The following is an 18703-nucleotide window of genomic DNA, read 5'->3' as shown; positions in this document are numbered from 1 at the left end:
ATTCCTAGACCCCCACCACCTTCCTCCCACGAATCCACCCGCAGTATTGACTGAGCATCCACTGGTGCAGAGCACTGTACTGAGCACTTGGGAGAGTCCAGTAGAGTCAGAAGACGTGATCCCTGTCCTCAGGGAGCTTCCAGCTGAACGACTGGTCCATTCTCGTTTTCCCCCTTCATTTTCCATCCACTGCTCTCTTCCTCTCCTCTGTCCCCATGGAGTTAATCAATCATATTTATTAACGTTTACTGTGTGCAGAGCGCTGTACCAAACAGTTGGGAGAGTCCAATATAACAGAGTTGGCAGACACATTCCCTGCCCACAAGGAGCTCCCCGTCTAATGTCCTTAATGCAATCCCTGCATCCACCCAATTCTAGCGGGGAGACCCCCACTGTATCATACCCCTCCCATGGCTCCAGCATTTTCAGAATGCACCTCCTTCCCGGCCCCCTCCAGGAGGTCCCCCCTCCCAAGCCAAGGTGAAGCTCAGCCTCCATCCTTCCTCCCAGCTTCCCTCCTTCCTCCCAGCTTCCCTCCTTCCTCCCAGCCTCCCTCTTCCTCCCAGCTTCCCTCCTTCCTCCCAGCCTCCCTCTTCCTCCCAGCTTCCCTCCTTCCTCCCAGCCTCCCTCCTTCCTCTCAGCCTCCCGTCTTTCCTCTCAGCCTCCCTTCTTCCTCTCGGCCTCCCGTCTTTCCTCTCAGCCTCCCTCCTTCCTCTTGGCCTCCCATCTTTCCTCTCAGCCTCCCTCCTTCCTCTCGGCCTCCCTCCTTTCTCCCAGTCTCCCTCCTTCCCCTCAGCCTCCTGACTTGCTCCCAGCCTCCCTCCTTCCTTTCTGTCTCTGTCTCACCCCCCACCCAGCCCCTGTTCCCAGCCCCATCAGAAAGTGTTGCTCCCTCACTGCCTCACTCCCTTTCCTCCCCCACAAACCTCTCTCTGCCTCTCAGTTCCAGCCTCGAAACCCTCGCCCCGCCTGGGGGAGCTGACAGTATCTGATGCTACTCCGGACTCCCTGCGTCTCTCCTGGACGGTCCCCGAGGGCCACTTCGACTCCTTCCTGATCCAGTACAAGGACGCGGACGGGCGGCCCCAGTCGGTGCGGGTCGGGGGAGACCAGACCGAGGTCACCGTCTCTGGCCTGGAACCAGCCAGGAAGTACAGGTTCCTCCTCCACGGGCTCTCCGGCAAAAAGCGCCTCGGCTCCATCACCGCGGACGGCACCACCGGTGAGGGGGGCTTCTCCGGGGTTCCCAGTCCATCTTCCCCTTCGGGCCTGCTCCTTTGGGAGGAGGACGAAGGAAATGTGGATGTCTGCATTCTCAGCCCCTACCTGGGGTCTGCCTTCGCACCCACCTCCCGCAGGGGACAGCCCCGCCGGTAGTGCCGTCCTCTCAGTGAAGATGGGAGACATCAGTACATCTCCCTACCCCCAAAGACCACCCCCCCCCCCCAAACAAAAGAGGCACCCGGAGGACTGGGATCATGACCCCCTCTCTTCCTGCCCACCCCTCTCTGCAGTGGCCATGGATGTGGAGCCCACCCGCCCAGCCCCAGAGCCCCGCCTCGGGGAGCTGTCGGTGACGGATGAGACCCCCGACTCGCTGCGTCTCTCTTGGACGGTCCCCGAGGGCCGCTTCGACTCCTTCCTGGTCCAGTACAGGGACACAGCCGGGCGGCCCCAGGAGGTGCCCATCGGGGGAGACCAGACCGAGGTCACGGTGGCCGACCTGGAGCCTGACCGGAAGTACGAGTTCTTCCTCTACGGGCTGCGCGGCGGGAAGCGCCTCGGCCCCGTCGACGCCGTTGGCGAGACGGGTGAGTGGGAAAGCTGAGGCGCTCCCCTTCATCACCACCCCACCCCACCCCCGGCCACTGGGCTTCCTTGGCTGCTGGCCCTCCCCTGGGCACGGCGGGACCAGGTGCCGGGATATGATTTCCAGGGACCAGAATGCCGCTGGCCTGGGGGCATGCCATCGGCACTAGAATTCATCCCTCTAGGCAAGTTTTTGGGCCTTCATCATCATCATCAATCGTATTTATTGAGCGCTTACTATGTGCAGAGCACTGTACTAAGCGACCCCACGACCCAGCCTTCTCTGCCCTTCTCGATCGGGATGGGGCGACTAGGCCCTGGGGAGAGGGCCTGGGCATCAGGGGACCTGAGGTCTCATTCCGGCTCTGCCGCCTGCCTGCTGTGTGACCTTAGGCAAGTCCCTTCACTTCTCTGGGCCTCGGTTTTCTCAATTGCAAATGGGCATTCAACTCCTGTTCTACCTCCTGCTTAGCCTGTGAGCCCCATGTGGGACAGGGACTCTGTCCCATCTGATTAACTTCTATCTGTCCCAGAGCTTAGAACAGTGCTTGGCGCAGCAAGAGCGCTTGGCAAAGACCATTACTAGATAATAATGGAGAAGCAGCGTTGGGCAGTGGAAAGAGCACGGGCTTTGGAGTCAGAGGTCCTGGGTTCAAATCCCAGCTCCGCCAACTGTCAACTGTATGACTTTGGGCAAGCCACTTCTCTGTTCCTCAGTTACCTCATTTGTAAAACGGGGATTAAAATTGCGAGCCCCCCGTGGGACAACCTGATCACCGTGTAACCTCCCCAGCGCTTAGAACAATGTTTTGCACATAGTAAACGCTTAACAAATACCATCGTCATTATCATTATTGTAATTGTGATATTTGTTAAGCATTTACTATGTGCCAGTCACTGTCCTAAGCGCTGGGGTGGATCCAATCAAATCGGGTTGGACATTGTCCCTGTCGCACATGGGGCTCACAGTCTCATTCCCCATTTTCCAGATGAAACAGGCAACAGAGAAGTGAAGTGACTTGCCCAGGGTCTCACAGGAGACAAATGGCAGGGCCGGGACTAGAACCCATGACCTTCTGACGCTAAGGCCTGGGCTCTATCGACCAGGCCATAAGATGGAGGAGCAGGAAGGACGGGGTGAAGAATGGTGGGGATAGCTTCAGCCTTGGGGTCTTTTGGGGACCGGGAGAGACTTAAAACACCCCCCTCCTTAGGAGAGAGAGCCATAGGGCAGAGGTTGAAAAGGTGGACGTCACAGCAGCGGGAGGGATGGGTTGACCTCGGGGAGACCATGACCTCAACTGGTCCTTTATGGGTCTCTACTCCTCGCCCACCACGGTGACCCGAACGAGGGGAAGAGCCGCTCAGGCTGACTCATGCTGTCTCTGCTCTGGCCCCAGCCCCCCGAGAGGAAGAAGAGGAGCTCCCAACCCTTCCTTCAGTCACCGAACCCCCAGCCCCCAGGATCGAGCCCCGCCTTGGGGAGCTGTCGGTGTCGGACGTGACCCCAGACTCGCTGCACCTCTCCTGGACGGTTCCCGAGGGCCGCTTCGACTCCTTCCTGGTGCAGCACAAGGACCGTTACGGGCGGCCACAGACGGTGTCCGTCGGGGGAGACCAGACCGAGGTCACCGTCTCCGGCCTGGAACCCGACAGCATGTACAAGTTCCTCGTCTTCGGGCTCCGCGGCAGGAGACGCTTCGGGCCCATCTCCGCCGACGCCACCACAGGTACGTGCCCGCTCGGCCCGCGGGCCGCCCCACCCCTCCGGGGACGGGGGGGCAGCGGGGAACAGAGTGAGGATGGGAGGGAGCCAATGAACCATCTTCCCTGTGGTTCTGGGAGAAGCCCAGCTCTGACAGTCTAAGGTTTGAATTCATTCATTCAATCGTATTTATTGAGCACTTATTGTGTGCAGAGCACTGTACTGAGCTCTTGGGAAGTACAAGTTGGCAACACATAGAGACGGTCCCTACCCAACAGGGGGCTCACAGTCTAGAAGGGGGAGACAGAGAACAAAACAAAACATATTAAAGTAAAATGGGGACGAGCCCTGGGCCTCCCAGAGAGGTGGGTCAGACCATCCCAGGGAATTCTGGATCGTCATGCCACAGGCGTCCTGGACCCGGGCTACCCTGGGGGCTGGTGAAGAGGGTTGAACCCCCTGGGGGGCCCCGATCTGACCTCTGACCTCCCGCTCCCCCTGGGATGCTCCAGGCTGACTGGCTACAGACCCCGGGGGCCCCGGTCCCCCACCGGGCAGCCAAGAACTATTTGGCCGGCCGTGGGCGGTGGGTGCCACTGTTGTTCAGTCCCCTCTCCCACTGTGTCTCCCTCTTTACCGTGTGTGTTTGTGTGTGTGTGTCCCTCCCCTCCAGAGCCGGCCCCGGTCGGGGAGTTTGAAGGCCACCTGTCACATCTGGTGGTGTCGGACGTGACCACGAGCTCCCTGCGCCTGAGCTGGGAAGCCCCGCCGGACAGCTTCGACGCGTTCGTGCTGCGCTACGGGGCCCTGCTTCCCGGCCTGCTGGAGCCTCCCCTGCAGCTGCGCGAGCAGAATATCCCGGGCTCGCGGCGCACAACCGTCCTCAAGGACCTGAGGCCCGGCACCCTCTATACCCTCACCCTGGAAGGCCTGCGCCAGAACACCAAGGCCGACACCCTCCGGGGCTCCGTCCGCACGCTCAGCCCAGGTACCGCCGGGGGCCCTGGGGACCCCAGACAGTCTCCTCCCACCCACCCTCACCGGGGCCAGACAATTACTAGTATCATCGTCATCATCATCATCATTATTATTATCATTGTTCATGTAAAGTGCCTACTCTGGGCCATGCACTGTTCTAAGCACTGGGGCAGACCCACGTGGGGCTCACAGTCTGAGGAGAGGGAGAATCTCCAGTCGTATTTTTTTATGGTGTTTGTTAAGCACTGACTATGTGCCAGCAGCCACTGTTCGTTCATTCATTCAATCATATTTATTGAGCCCTTACTGTGTGCAGAGCACTGTACTAAGCGCTTGGGAAGTCCAAGTTGGCAACATAGAGAGACGGTCCCTACCCAACAGTGGGCTCACAGTCTAGAAGGGGGAGACAGAGAACGAAACAAAACGTATTAACAAAATAAAATAAATAGAATAAATATGTACAAAATAAATAGAGTAATAAATCATCAATCGTATTTATTGAGCGCTTACTATGTGCTGAGCACTGTACTAAGCGCTTAGGAAGTACAAATTGGCAACATATAGAGACAGACCCTACCCAACAGTGGGCTCACAGTCTAAAAGTAATAAATATGTACAAACATATATACATAAATACAGGTGCTGTGGGGAGGGGAAGGAGGTAAGGCGGGGGGGATGGGGAGGGGGAGGAGGGGGAGAGGGAAGAGGGGGCTCAGTCTGGGAAGGCCTCCTGGAGGAGATGAGCTCTTAGGAGTGCTCACTGTTGTAAGCACTGGGGTAGATCCAAGCTAATCAGGTTGGACACAGTCCCGGTCCCACGTGGGGCCTGCAGTCTAAATCCCCATTTTCCAGATGAGGGAACTGAGGCCCAAAGAAGTGAAGGGACTTGCCCAGGGTCACACAGTGAACAAGTGGCAATCAATCAATCAATCGTATTTATTGAGCGCTTACTGTGTGCAAAGCACTGTACTAAGCGCTTGGGAAGTACAAGTTGGCAACATATAGAGATGGTCCCTACCCAACGGTGGGCTCACAGTCTAGAAGGGGGAGACAGAGAACAAAACCACAGTTCCAGTCCCACGTGGGGCGTACAGTCTTAATCCCCATTTTGCAGATGAGGGAGCTGAGGCCCAAAGAAGTGAAGTGACTTGCCCAGGGTCACGCAGCGGACAAGAGGCAGAACTGGGCCTAGAACCCAGACTCCTATGCTGTATCCAGTAGGCCTCGCTGCCTCCCTACGCCAAGACGGGGCTGGGGCCAGGACCCTCGCCCCGGATCTCTGCCCCCGCCGCCCACCCAGTCCTCTGCCCTGTCTCCCCTTCTCCCCCACCCAGTGCTGGAGAGCCCCAGAGACCTCAAGTTCAGCGACATCGGAGAGAGCTCCGCCAAGGTCTCCTGGACGCTGCCCCCGACCCGCGTCGAACGCTTCAAGATCTCCTTCCAGCTGGCCGACGGAGGTTCGCCGGGCCTTTCCCCCAACGTCTCCCGGCTCCGATTCCGCCCTGCCCCGGTGCCCCCCGGTTCCCCATCAGTCACCCCCACTCACCGCCGCCCTCTCCTTACCAGGGGAGCCCCTGAGCGTGATGGTGGACGGGCTGCGCCGCGAGGAGCGGCTGACGGGGCTGGTGCCCGGGGCCCGCTACGAGGTGACCGTGGTGTCCGTGCGTGGCTTCGAGGAGAGCGAGCCCCTCACCGGCTTCCTGGTCACCGGTCAGAGCTGGGGGGGAAAGGGGGCGGCGGGAGGGACAGAGGGGTCGGGGGCAACTCGAGGGGGGCGTGGGAGAGAGATGGGCAGGGGAAGGGAGCCCCGGGGGGCAGCGGGGGAGGTCGGGGGTGGAGATGGGTGGTCCTCGTGGGGGAAAGGTGGGCGCCCAGTCTGATCTGGCCTCGCCCCAACGCTTAAGTGCATGAGCGGTTTGGAAGGACCGACGACCACCGAGGGCGTGGGGCTGTGGTGGGGGGCCGCTCCCCGCCTCCCACTGCCCCTCACCGCCCCCCGCTCTCCCCCAGTCCCCGACGGCCCCACGCTGCTGCGGGCGCTGAACGTGACCGACGGCGCGGCCCTGCTGCAGTGGCGGCCCCCCGAGAGTCCGGTGGACAGATACGCCGTGCGGGTGACGGCCCCCGCGGGTGAGGGGCCCGGCGGGACGATAAGGGCGGGGGGAGGCCCTGGAGGAGACCCCCACCGTCCGGCCCGCCCATCCTCCCGTCCCGTCCTTCCACCCTCCAGCCCCGCCCCACACGGCGACGGTCCCCGGCAGCTCCGTGTCCTACCCCCTGCACAACCTCCGGCTCCAGACCAACTATACGGCCACTGTCCGCGGCCTCCGCGGCCCCAACGTCACGTCCCCGGCCAAAGTCGCCTTCACCACCGGTAACCGGGGCCCGGGCCAGAAGGGGGGGCGGGATGATCCGTGGGCAGGGTGGGAAAGGCCCCTGAGGGAAAGGCAGCCTCGTCCGGGACCCCCGGGACCCCCGGGACCCCATCCCCCGGCCCTGTCTCGCCTCCGCAGGACTCAACGGCCCCGAGGACCTGCGGGCCCTCGAGGTGAAGCCTCGCTCGGCGCTGCTCACCTGGACCGAGCCCCAGACGTCCCCGACGGGCTACCTCCTCAGCTACGATGCCCCCGGAGGGCAGACCCAGGTGCCCTCCGCCACGGCCGCCCCTCTTCCTCCCCTTCCCCTTCCTCCCCCGGTGGGGCGGCGTCCCGGCCTCGCCGTCTCCCCCATCCTCACCTTGTCGCCCTCCCCGGGTTCCCGTGGCGGCGGCTGCCCGGCCTCCGACCCCGGGCCCGCGTCTGAGCGGGGGCCTCCTCCCGCCAGGGGCCTCGAGGGCTCCAGCCCAGGAAACCTGCCCCTCCCCAGCGACCCCCTCTGCCCCCACCCCACCTCTCCTGCCCTCCCGCAGCCGCAGCCTCTCCGTCCCCTGAGAGCTCCCGAGCCCCCGCCTCTTCCCGGAAGCCTTCCGAGAGGCAGCCCGTTCAGGCCGGGGCCCCTGGCCGCCCCACCGCCCAGCCCAGGGGGCCGGCTTGGCCAGGGCGGGTGGGCTTTGGAGCTCCCGGGGAGGGGGCGGGAGGCCGTTGCCCCGGCTCTCAGCCCCACGACCCCCCCCGGGGTATTTACTGAGCGCCCTCGGCGCGCCCGCCCCTGGGTCAGCCCTCTGCGGGCAGGGCCCGGCCTCCCCACCCCCGGGCGGGCCGTGGACTGAGCGGACGCCCCCCTCTCTCTCTCTCTCTCTCTCTCTGTGTCCGTCCGTGTGTCCAGGAGGTGCTGCTCCCCGGCGGGGTGACCGCCCACCGCCTCACGGGCCTCTACCCCGACACCCAGTACAGCGTCCGCCTGCAGGCCGTGCGCGGCGGCAGCTTGACGCCCCCCGTGCTCACCACCTTCACCACCGGTAACAGCCCACCCCCGCGGGCCGGGGCCCAGGGCCCAGCGAGCACCGAGGAGGGGGCACCGAGGGGGCCGGGCTGGCCCCGTTCTCACCCGCCGGCCCCCTCGGTGCCCCCTCAGGCCGCCTGAAGATCCCCTTCCCCCGGGACTGCGGGGAGGAGATGCACAACGGGCCCGCCCGCTCCCGCCTCGCCACCGTCTTCCTCAACGGCAACCGCGAGCGTCCCCTGGACGTCTTCTGCGACCTGGAGACCGACGGGGGCGGCTGGCTGGTCAGGGAGGGGCGGGGGGCCGAGGCGCGGGAGGGATGGGAAAGGGGAGGGGAGGAGAAGGGGAGGGGGAGAGGATGGAGAGGGAGGGGGGAGAGGATGGAGAGGGAGGGGAAAGAGGATGGAGAGGGAGGGGAGAGCGGATGGAGAGGGAGGGGAAAGAAGATGGAGAGGGAGGGGAAAGGAGGGAGAAGGAGGGAGGAGAGGATGGAGGGGGGAGAGGATGGAGAGGGAGGGGGAGAGGATGGAGAGGGAAGGGAAAGAGGATGGAGAGGGAGGGGAGAGCGGATGAAGAGGGAGGGGAAAGAAGATGGAGAGGGAGGGGGGAGAGAATGGAGAGGGAGGGGAAAGAGGATGGAGAGGGAAGGGAAAGAGGATGGAGAAGGAGGGGGGAGAGGATGGAGAGGGAGGGGAAAGAGGATGGAGAGGGAAGGGAAAGAGGATGGAGAGGGAGGGGAAAGAAGTTGGAGAGGGGAGAGGGTGGGGGGGAAGAGGAGAGGAGTGGGTGAAGAGGGAGAGGATGGGGATGGGAAGGGGAGAGGGAGGGAAAAGGGGATGGAAGAGGGACGGTGGCTGGAGAGGGAATGGGGATGTGAGAAGGAGGGGATGGGGGAGGGAGGGATGCAGCTTGAGGAATGGGGGGCGGGGCCGGGGAAAGGGGCACCGACCCCTCGACAGATCCTCCCCCCCCTCCTGAGCTGCCGGCTCCCCCGCCCCCGTTCTCGGACAGGTGTTCCAGCGGCGCATGGACGGCCACACGGACTTCTGGAGGGACTGGGCGGACTACGCCCAGGGCTTCGGGAACGTGTCCGCAGAGTTCTGGCTGGGTGGGTCGGCGTCTCCCCCAGCCCCGGGGTCCCGGGGTCCCGGGGTCCCAGGGTCCCGGGGCGAGGGGGCGGGCTGGGGGACGGGCCCGGGCCCGGGCTGACCCCCGCCGCTCCCCGCAGGGAACGAAGCCCTGCACAATCTGACCCAGGCCGGAGATTACTCGCTGCGGGTGGACCTGCGGGCCGGCCACGAGGCCGTCTTCGCCCACTACGACAGCTTCAGCGTGGCCGGCGCCTCCCAGTACTACCGCCTCCACCTCGACGGCTACCACGGCACCGCAGGCGAGCCGGGGCGACCGGGGGGCGACCGGGGGGCGACCGAGGGGCGGGGGGGGGAGAGCCTGGAGGGGGCCCCGCGTCTAGAGCCACACCACGAACGCTTGGCTACCATTTGCCACGTGCTTCCGCCGGACGAAGCACCGAGGGAGGGGGTCCCCGCCCGCCACGGGGCTCACGGGCTAAGGAGGAGGGAGAACGGGGAGCGAAGCCCCTTTGTACAGATGAGAAGCAGCGTGGCTCAGTGGAAAGAGCACGGCCTTTGGAGTCAGAGGTCATGGGTTCGAATCCCGGCTCCGCCACAAGTCTGCTGTGTGACCTTGAGCAAGTCGCTTAACTTCTCTGAGCCTCAGTGACCTCATCTGTAAAAATGGGGATGAAGACTGTGAGCCCCACGTGGGACAACTTGATCACACTGTATCACCCCCCAGCGCTTAGAACAGTGCTTTGCACATAGTAAGTGCTTAACAAATGCCATCACCATCATCATCATCAGAGGTTAAGCAACTTGCCCAAGGTCACCCAGCGGGCCTGTGGCAGTAGAGCCAGAGTTAGGGCCTAGTTGTCCGGACGGACAGCCACCCTTTTTCGTCTACAACACCGATCGATCGATCAAGCAGTGGTATTTATTGAGCACTTAGTGAGCGCTGGGTGAAGCACTAAAGCCATCGAGGGAATGCAGGGCGGCTTTGGGGGCCACGCTCCCTGCCCTCCGGGACCCTCACGGCCTCCTCTAGTCGGTGGAGCCAGGGGTCTCGCAGCTGGGGGGATTGGGAGGGCGCCTGGGGAGGGGGGACTCTAATCACCGCCCCCCGGCCCGCCCCCAGGGGACTCCATGAGTTACCACAGCGGCAGCGTCTTCTCCACGCGGGACCGGGACCCCAATAATCTGCTCATCCCCTGCGCCATCTCGTACCACGGGGGCTGGTGGTACCGCAACTGCCACTACGCCAACCTCAACGGGCTCTACGGCAGCAGCGTCGACCACCAGGTGAGGGGCCGGGGGGAAGGGGAGGCCGTCCCCACCCCCCGTTCCCACTCCCCTCCCGCCGGGCCGGGGCGACCACCAGCCAGGGATGGTGCTCGGGGCCTGGGGAATGGCCGCCGTGAGGAGCGGTGGCGACGCCGAGAGGTTTGACGCCTCTCGGGATGAGGAGGGGTGGGGGGAGATGCCAATTGAGGCTGGGGGGTGACCTCCAGGTTGAGCCATTTTTCCAGATGAGGAGCAGCGTGGCTCAGTGGAAAGAGCACGGGCTTTGGAGTCAGAGGTCATGGGTTCAAATCCCGGCTCCGCCAACTGTCAGATATGTGACCTTGGGCAAGTCACTTCACTGGGCCTCAGTTCCCTCATCTGGAAATGACTGTGAGCCTCCCGCGGGGCAACCTGATCACCTTGTGACCTCCCCAGTGCTTAGGACGGTGCTTTGCACATAGTAAGCTCTTAATAAATGCCGTTATCATTATTATTATTTTATGAGGAAACCGAGGCCCAGAGTGGCTTGCCCCAGGTCCCACTGCAGGCCAGGGGCAGAGCCGGGCTGGGAACCCAGGACCCCTGGCCGCGCTGCTGCTTAAGCGCAGACCCGGAGGGACCCCGAAGGAGCGGGGCTGCTGAGGGTCAGCGGTTTAGAAGCAGCGGGGCTCAGTGGAAAGGAGCCCGGGCTTTGAAGTCAGGGGTCATGGGTTCAAATCCCGGCCCCGCCAATTGTCAGCTGGGTGACTATGGGCAAGTCACTGCAGTTCTCTGGGCCTCAGTTCCCTCATCTGTAAAATGGGGCTGAAGACTGTGAGCCCCATGTGGGACAACCCGATCACCTTGTAAGCTCCCCAGCGCTTTGAACAGCACATAGTGAGCGCTTAATAAATGCCGTCATCATTATTATTATTACCCTCGTGGACGGGGAAGGGGGCACGGCCGAGGCCCCGAGGGCCTGAAGTGAAGGCCTCACCCGGGCCCCAACTGTGGGCCAGGGGCCACTGGGTGCTGAGGGCCCGCGGTGGGGCAACCGGGGCCGAACTCGCCCCGACAGAGGGGAACGCGCTGCTCGCAGGGCTGTGCCGCCCCCCCTGCCCGCTAACTCCTTCCTCCCCTCTCCTCCTCTGCCCCCAGGGCGTCAGCTGGCACTCCTGGAAGGGATTCGAGTTCTCCGTGCCTTTCACCGAGATGAAGATGAGGCCCCGGGGCTACCTCCCGCCTTCCCAAGGGGCCTGAGCCCGCGGCCTCCTGGCCCTCAGAGCCCACGGGACGGGACGGGACGGGGAAGGGCCGCCCTCCCCAGGCACCGTGGTCGACCCTCTCCCCGGCGGGACGGGAGCGGAGGAGGACGAGGAAGAGGAGGAAGAGGAGGAGGAGGAGGAGGAGGAGGAGGAGGAGGAGGAGGAGGAAGAGAGGCCCCGGCCCCCACCTCCCCAGGCCGGGAGAAGGGCCGTTTTCCAAAGCTTGTTTACAGGGATTGGGGGGCGGGGGGCAGGGGGACGGGAGGAGGGGGAGAGGTTTGTACAGAAGCAATAAACGGACAAAAAGAGCAGCCGTGCGGATACTAGGCCCAGATGCTGTCCGGGAAACGGGCGCGGGCCCCGGGGCGAGGCGAGGCGAGGCGAGGCGAGGCGAGGCGAGGCGAGGGGGTCTCTGCGGGCTGCGTCGGTCCCTGCCCCTGCGGGGGCGTCCGGGACCCCCCTTAGGTGGCAGCCCGGCCGCCCCCTCCCCTGGGCAGCAGGTGCACGCGGAAGGGCTGGCTCTTCGTGACGCCTCCGAAGTCGGGGGTGAGGGAGGGCAGGGCGGCGGCGCTGGCCGGGGCCGGGCTGAGCGTGAAGCGCTGGAGCAGCTGGACCAGAATGAGGAAGATCTCCACGCGGGCCAGGCCCTCGCCCACGCAGATCCGGGCCCCGCAGCCAAACGGCAGGGGCAGCTGGGACGACTCCGCCTTCAGGAAGCGATCTAGGCGAAGACAGGCCACAGACTCAGGGAGGATGTCTGGTCCCCAAATCGCCCCAGCTTGCCCTTCTCCGGTTTGGGGGGCTCAGAGATGCCCCCCCCCCCGCCATTCTCCCCGGCTCTCTTCTCCACTCCCTTCCCCACAGCTCTCTTCTCCACTTCCTTCCCCTAACCTCCTAATTCCCGGGGCTCAGAGATGCTCCCCCCCCAACATTCTCCCCGGCTCCCTTCTCCACTCCCTTCCCCACAGCTCTCTTCTCCACTCCACTCCCCTAACCTCCTAATTCCCGGGGCTCAGAGTTGCCCCGCCATTCTCCCCGGCTCACTTCTCCACTCCCTTCCCCACAGCTCTCTTCTCCACTCCTTGCCCCTAACCTCCTAATTCCCGGGGCTCAGAGATGCCCCCCCACTCTCCCCGGCTCTCTTCTCCACTCCCTTCCCCACAACTCTCTTCTCCACTCCCTTCCCCTAACCTCCTAATTCCCTGGGCTCAGAGATGCCCCCCATTCTCCCCGGCTCTCTTCTCCACTCCCTTCCCCACAGCTCTCTTCTCCACTCCCTTCCCCACAGCTCTCTTCTCCATTCCCTTCCCCTAACCTCCTAATTCCCGGGGCTCAGAGGTGCCCCCCCCCATTCTCCCCGGCTCTCTTCTCCACTCCCTTCCCCATACCTCCTAATTCCCGGGGCTCAGAGATGCCCCCCCATTCTCCCAGGCTCTCTTCTCCACTCACTTCCCCTAACCTCCTAATTCCCGGGACTCAGAGATGCCCCCCCCCCCATTCTCCCCGGCTCTCTTCTCCACTCCCTTCCCCACAGCTCTCTTCTCCACTCCCTTCCCCTAACCTCCTGATTCCCGGGGCTCAGAGATGCCCTTCCCCTTCTCCCTGGCAACTCCCCATTCCTCTCCTGCAGTCCGCCCACTCTCTCTCTCTCCCCCTTCTCCCCATTCCCCCCCTCTCCGAGTCCCTCCCCCCCATTTTCCCATCTCTGTACCTCCAGTCCCTCCCGGCTTTCTCTATCCTTCTCCCCATCCCTCCTCCCTCTGCCCATCCTTCTCCTCCAGCCCCTTCCCACGCCCGCCCTCTGCTCTGCCCACCCCCTCCTCTAATCCTTCCCCACGTCTTAATTCCTGGGGCTGTGATACCACCACCACCACCCCCGCCGCCTCTCTCCTCCTGTCCTTCCCCTCTCCCTGTTCTTGGGGGGGGGGGGTCCAGAGATTTCTCCCGCCCCCGCTCCCCGGGTACCCGGTCGGAAGGCGAAGGGCTGCTCCCAGACGGCGGCGTCGTGGTGGGCTCCGTACAGGTTGGGGATCACGATCGTGTTGCGGGGGATGTCGAAGCCGCCGAGGCTGGGGGGCGAAGGGCGAGGGGGATGCCCGGGGCCCGGACAGACGGAGACGGAGGCTCAGAGAGGGGGGGCGACCCCCGGAACGGGGCGGGGGGTCCCCGGGGGCGGTACCTGGTATCTCTGAGGGTGAGGTGCGGGAGGCCCAGGGCGACGACGGGCCGGAGGCGCAGCACCTCGGTGATGGTGGCGTTGAGCAGGGGCAGCCGCGCCCGGTCCTTGTAGGGCAGCAGGGAGGCCGAGGAAGCCGAGGAGGCCGGGCCCAACTCCAAGTCCAGCTCATCCTGCAGCCTCTTCTGGACCTAAAAGCGGCCCACACACCGGCCCGCCTCAGCGGACCGACCCCCGCCCGCCTCCTCGGGCCTTCGCCCGCCATCCCATCCCATCCCGGCCCACCTCGGGGTAGTGGAGCAAGAAGAGGACCACCCAGTTCAGCACGGCCGCCGTGGTCCCCGTGCCCCCGATCACCAAGTCGAGGAGGGCCATGTGCATGTGCTCTTCGGAGACGTCCCACGCGCCGCTCTTCTCCCGCAGCTCCCGCAGCATGTAATCCGTCATGTCCCGCACCACGCCGGACACCTGCGTCTCCTGCGGCCGGGGAGGAGGAAGAGGAGGAGGAGGAGGAAGAGGATGGGCAGCCCGGGACCGGCTGGTCTCTCCCCACCCCAGGTATCCATCCGCCCCGCAACCCGTGCCGTCCCCCGGCCCCCGGCCCTTGGGGCTCCCGGGGCGATTAGGGTGGGGGTGACGGGGCCAGGACCCGGGTCCGACACCTCCCGCGCCCTCCCCGCACCCTGTGCCTCCGCATCTGCTCTCTGATGAACCGGTCCCGTTTCTTCAGCAACGTTTTCATGCGTCTCAGGGCCGGGTAGGGGATGAACTGGGGCGAAGATGGGGGAAGGAGAGTCACCGCGGTGGGGGACGGGGGTCACCCCTCCGGCCTCGCCTCCTCTCCCCCGCCCAGACACCGCCTCCGCCTCCGAACAAATGGTCATCCTAAAATGGCAGATCGCACCGTCATGATGATCGTTAGTGGGATTGGCCTGGCCTGGGCTTTTAGCTAGTTAGCCAGCTGGAGGACTCAGCGCTAATCAATCAATCAATCAATCGTATTTATTGAGCGCTTACTATGTGCAGAGCACTGTACTAAGCGCTTGGGAAGTACAAATTGGCAACACATAGAGACAGTCCCTACGCAACAGTGGGCTCACAGTTTAATCCGCCGCTAATAACGGCGGATACAAACCAATTGTGTTGGATACAGCCTCCGTCCCCCGTGGGCCTAACCCCCATTATACAGATGAGGGAACGGAGGCCCAGAGCAGTGGAGTGACGCGCCCAAGACCACGCAGTAGACAAGTGGGGGAAGACGGGCTAACAATAATAATGATGGCATTTCTTGACTGTGAGCCCGCTGTTGGGTAGGGACTGTCTCTATATGTTGCCAGCTTGTACTTCCCAAGCGCTTAGTACAGTGCTCTGCACACAGTAAGCGCTTAATAATAATAATAATAATAATGGCATTTGTTAAGTGCTTACTATGTGCAAAGCACTGTTCTAAGCGCTGGGGGGATATAACATGGTCAGGTTGTCCCACGTGCGGCTCACAGTCAATCCCCATTTACAGATGAGGTAACTGAGGCTCAGAGAAGTGAAGTGACTTGCCCAAGGTCACACAGCAGACATGTGGTGGAGCCGGGATTCGAACCCATGACCTCCGACTCCAAATACGATTGATTGATTGGTTTGTTAAGCGCTTACTATGTGCAAAGCACTGTGCTAAGGGCTGGGGGGGATACAGTGGGATCAAGTTATCCCACGTGGGGCTCACATTTTTACAGCTGAGGTAACTGAGGCTCAGAGAAGTCAAGTGACTTGACCAAGGTCACACAGCAGACGTGTGGCGGAGCCGGGATTCGAACCCATGACCTCTGACTCCAAAGCCCGGGCTCTTTCCACTGAGCCACGCTGGGATGAGAACCCACATCCTCGCACTCCCAGGACCGGGCCCCGCGCACTAGGCCGCGCCGCCTTACAGCTCCGGCTCTGCCAACTAAGCGGCGCGGGACGGCCCCCGCGGCCCGGCCTTCCCGCTCCCACCGGCCTGGGGACCCCGGGGCGGCCTTCTCACCCGGAGGAAGGGGAAGATGTCCAGGATGCGGATGGACGAGGAGGCCCACAGAGATACCAGTTCCGAGGTGCAGTCCTGCACGTCCTGCAAGGTGGACTCCTCCTGGGGCCCCCCCGCCCCGGCCGTCAGCCCCCCGCGCGGTGTTCTCCCCTCCCTGCGAGGACTCCCAGCCGCCCCTCGCCCCCCTCGGGGCCTGTCCGGGGGAGCCAGGGAGGGTGGTGGGCGGGGAGGGGTTGAGGGGAGATGGAAGGGAGGCTCAGGGTGTCAGGGTGGCGGGGCCGGCAGGTCTGGAGGGGCCAGGCTGGAGGGCCAGACTAGGGGGCCGGGCCGCGGCCGGCCACTGACCAAGTCCCCGAAGGTGATGGTGCAGATGATGCGGTTGGTGAGCTTGGAGAATTCCCGGAATAAGTCCACGGTGCTGCCGGCCTGGGCCCGGAAGCCCTACGGAGACACGGGGCCGGGGGCCGCTGAGCCGGGAAACCGGCCCAGGCCGAGGGGGCCCGACCGGTGGGCGGGAGGGAAGGGGGGGTCCCCACAGTGTGGGAGGAGGGGGCTGCGGGACCCACCTCGAACTGCTCGTGGGCCAGCCGCCACACCATGGGCTCCATCTTGTTGCGCATCTCGAGCTGGAGAGCGGAGACGGTGAGCTTCTTCAGGTCTTTCCAGGCTGGAGAGTAGTTGCCCAGAGACAGGTCCTTCCCTCCCATGGACACCAGCTGGGCTGTGTGTGGGAGGGGAGACCCCCTCCCCCTCAGTGCCCTCGTCCACAGCCCCATCCCCCACTCCCTTCTTGGGGCCCAGCCCACGCCACCCCCCAACTTCCCTCAGGGACCCATCTTCCCCCCTCCCCGAGATCCTGCTCCCCTCATATCCTAGGTGTCCCCCGACTTTCCTCAGAGCCCCATCTTCCCCCTTCCCCGAGATCCTGCTCCCCTCATATCCTAGGTGTCCCCCGACTTTCCTCAGGGCCCCATCTTCCCCCTCCCCAAGATCCTGCTCCCATCGTGCCCAGGTCCCCCCACGGCCTGGCCCCCCAACTTCTCTCAGGGCCCCATCTTCCCCCCTCCCTGAGATCCTGGCTCCCGTCATGTCCCTGGTCCCCCCTGCAGCCCACCCCCATCTCTCACAGGATTTCATCAGTGGTCTCCCCGCAAAGTTCAGCCAGTTCTTGACCATGGCTTCCCAAATCAGTTGCCTGGAGTTCAGAATCACGACATCTAGGGAAAGAGAGAGAGGGGGAGAGAGGGAGGTTGGGGGGAGTTGGAGGGGGGCGGGGTCTGGGGCCCGGGGAGAGGGTCCCCGGCGGCGGCCGCAGGAGGAGGAGGAGGAGGAGGAGGAGAAGGAGGAGGAGAGGCCGGCTCACCCTGGTTCCCAAAGTGGATGCGGTAGAGGGGCCCGTGTGTATGGGCAAGGTGGAGCAGGTGGATGGGCAGGTTGGGCCGGAGCTGGTGCAGGAAACCGGGGACACGCGGGGGCAGGTGGAGCTTCGACCGGTGGAAGAGCGGAGCCCCCCACACCCAGAGGGCGGCCAGAGCCCCCAGCAGAAGCAGGGCCAACAGCAGCATGGTGGGCCACGGCGGGGACGGGGGCCAGGGACGCCCGGAGCCCCAGATATATCCCCCTCGCCCCTCCCTCGCCTCGGGTATAAATCACCCCGGCCTTGGGGCTTTGGCGGCTTCATGGCAACACACTCCCTTCCCTTTCCGGGCTGCAGGGCCCCCACCCCTACCCCCAACTCCCCTCGCTCCCCTCAGAGCTCTCGCTGCCCCCACCCCCACCTGGGCCCCAGTGCCTCCTGAACTCCTGGGAAGCCAGCTTCCCCTCCCCCTGAGCCCCCTCCTTTGGGATCCAGCTATCCGGTCTGCCCCCGAAATCCCACCCTGGCCGCATCCCCATCCCCAAGGCCGGAAACTGTCCAGGGGCCCGGAGCCCTCGGTTTCCCCGTCCCCAGCCCCGCTCCCCTCAGGGACCCATAGATGCTGTCTCCCCCTCCCTCGGAAACCCCCGCCCCCCACTCCGCCTCCCCCATCGCCGTCCCGGCTCTCAGCCCTTCCTCTGGCCTTGGCCAGGCCCCTACCCCAGCGGGGCCTGGGGGTGGGCTGAGGTAAGGAGTGTCCTCGCTAGGCCCATCCATCAGGATGATAAGCAGGAAGGCCGAAGCGGCGGTCAGTAAGGTGCCCGGAGCAGGGGCGAGCGGAAGGATGGGAATCGGGAGCTGGGGACAGAGGTGACGTTGCTCTTCGGTACAGCCCCTCTGGTTTCCTCTGTTTCCCCCCAACCCAGGGCCCCAGTCCAGGCAAACCAAAGGCTCAGTCTCCCCCAGCCCCTCCCTCCCTCCTCCTCTCCCTTCCTCCTTCCCGTCACCAGCTCGAGGGCCCGGGGCCGACAGGCCCAAAGCCTCCTGTCTGTGTCCACCAAGAAGCCGCCCTGGGGCCCGGACCCGGCCATCCCGCTGCCCGCGCTTCCAAGGCGGTGTCAGGGCCGGCCCACTGCTGTCTTTATCTCCTTCCAGAGGCCGCAGAGGCGCGGGAGGTGGGAATCGATCGATCGATCATCGGTCGACCCACTGGTGGTACTCGTCGAGCTCTCGCTGAGGGCTGAGCTAAGCGCCCGGGAGGGGTAACACAACAGAAGAGATAGATGTGGAGATGTGAAGACGTGACGTGCTTGGGAGAGGACAATCCGAAGGACACATTCCCTGCCCGCGAGGAGCTTCCAGTCTAGAGGGGGAGACAGTCAAGGCAGTTACAGAAAGGGAAAATGGCAGATATGGACAGAAGGGCTGAGGTGAGGTGACTATCAGGTGCTTAAGGAGTCCAGATCCGATCGCAGAAGTGACGGAGTCCCGGACCTGCCAGTGGACAGAACCCGGGCCTGGGAATCAGAAGGACCTGAGTTCTCATCCCGGCTCCGCCCGCCTGTCGGCTCCGTGACTTTGGGCGAGTCATTCCGCCTCTCTGGGCCTCAGTTCCCTCATCTGGGAAACGGGGATTGAGACTGCGAGTCCCATGGGGGACGGGGACTGCGTCCAAC

At 64.0% G+C, this 18703-nt stretch overlaps 2 protein-coding genes across 2 annotated transcripts in view; one reads left to right on the top strand and one right to left on the bottom strand.

Annotated features, from left to right (window-relative positions):
* TNXB (tenascin XB) overlaps nt 1-11489 on the top strand; it is a 60703-nt gene extending 49214 nt beyond the window's left edge. The window contains 15 exon segments of the mRNA XM_038769074.1: nt 944-1222; nt 1515-1811; nt 3210-3539; nt 4188-4502; nt 5827-5949; nt 6059-6202; nt 6503-6622; nt 6723-6866; nt 7006-7136; nt 7757-7889; nt 8006-8157; nt 8885-8981; nt 9102-9263; nt 10085-10248; nt 11368-11489. Of these exon segments, the coding sequence (XP_038625002.1) occupies nt 944-1222; nt 1515-1811; nt 3210-3539; nt 4188-4502; nt 5827-5949; nt 6059-6202; nt 6503-6622; nt 6723-6866; nt 7006-7136; nt 7757-7889; nt 8006-8157; nt 8885-8981; nt 9102-9263; nt 10085-10248; nt 11368-11469 (2693 nt within the window). The 3' untranslated portion in view covers nt 11470-11489.
* Nucleotides 11119-17332, bottom strand: LOC119947396 (steroid 21-hydroxylase). Its single transcript, XM_038769075.1, has 10 exons — nt 17034-17332; nt 16798-16887; nt 16237-16391; nt 16016-16111; nt 15671-15772; nt 14333-14419; nt 13936-14127; nt 13654-13841; nt 13440-13543; nt 11119-12195 (listed from the first exon to the last, which is right to left on the bottom strand). The coding sequence occupies exons 1-10, from the start codon at nt 17233-17235 to the stop codon at nt 11936-11938; spliced, it is 1476 nt and encodes a 491-aa protein (XP_038625003.1). The 5' UTR covers nt 17236-17332; the 3' UTR covers nt 11119-11935.
* Between the last annotated feature and the right edge of the window lie 1371 nt (nt 17333-18703).

This window comes from Tachyglossus aculeatus, chromosome Y4, assembly GCF_015852505.1.
Source record: "Tachyglossus aculeatus isolate mTacAcu1 chromosome Y4, mTacAcu1.pri, whole genome shotgun sequence".
NCBI lineage: Eukaryota > Metazoa > Chordata > Mammalia > Monotremata > Tachyglossidae > Tachyglossus > Tachyglossus aculeatus.
Note: the sequence above shows the minus strand (reverse complement) of the source record. Positions and strands in the feature narration are given on the sequence as shown.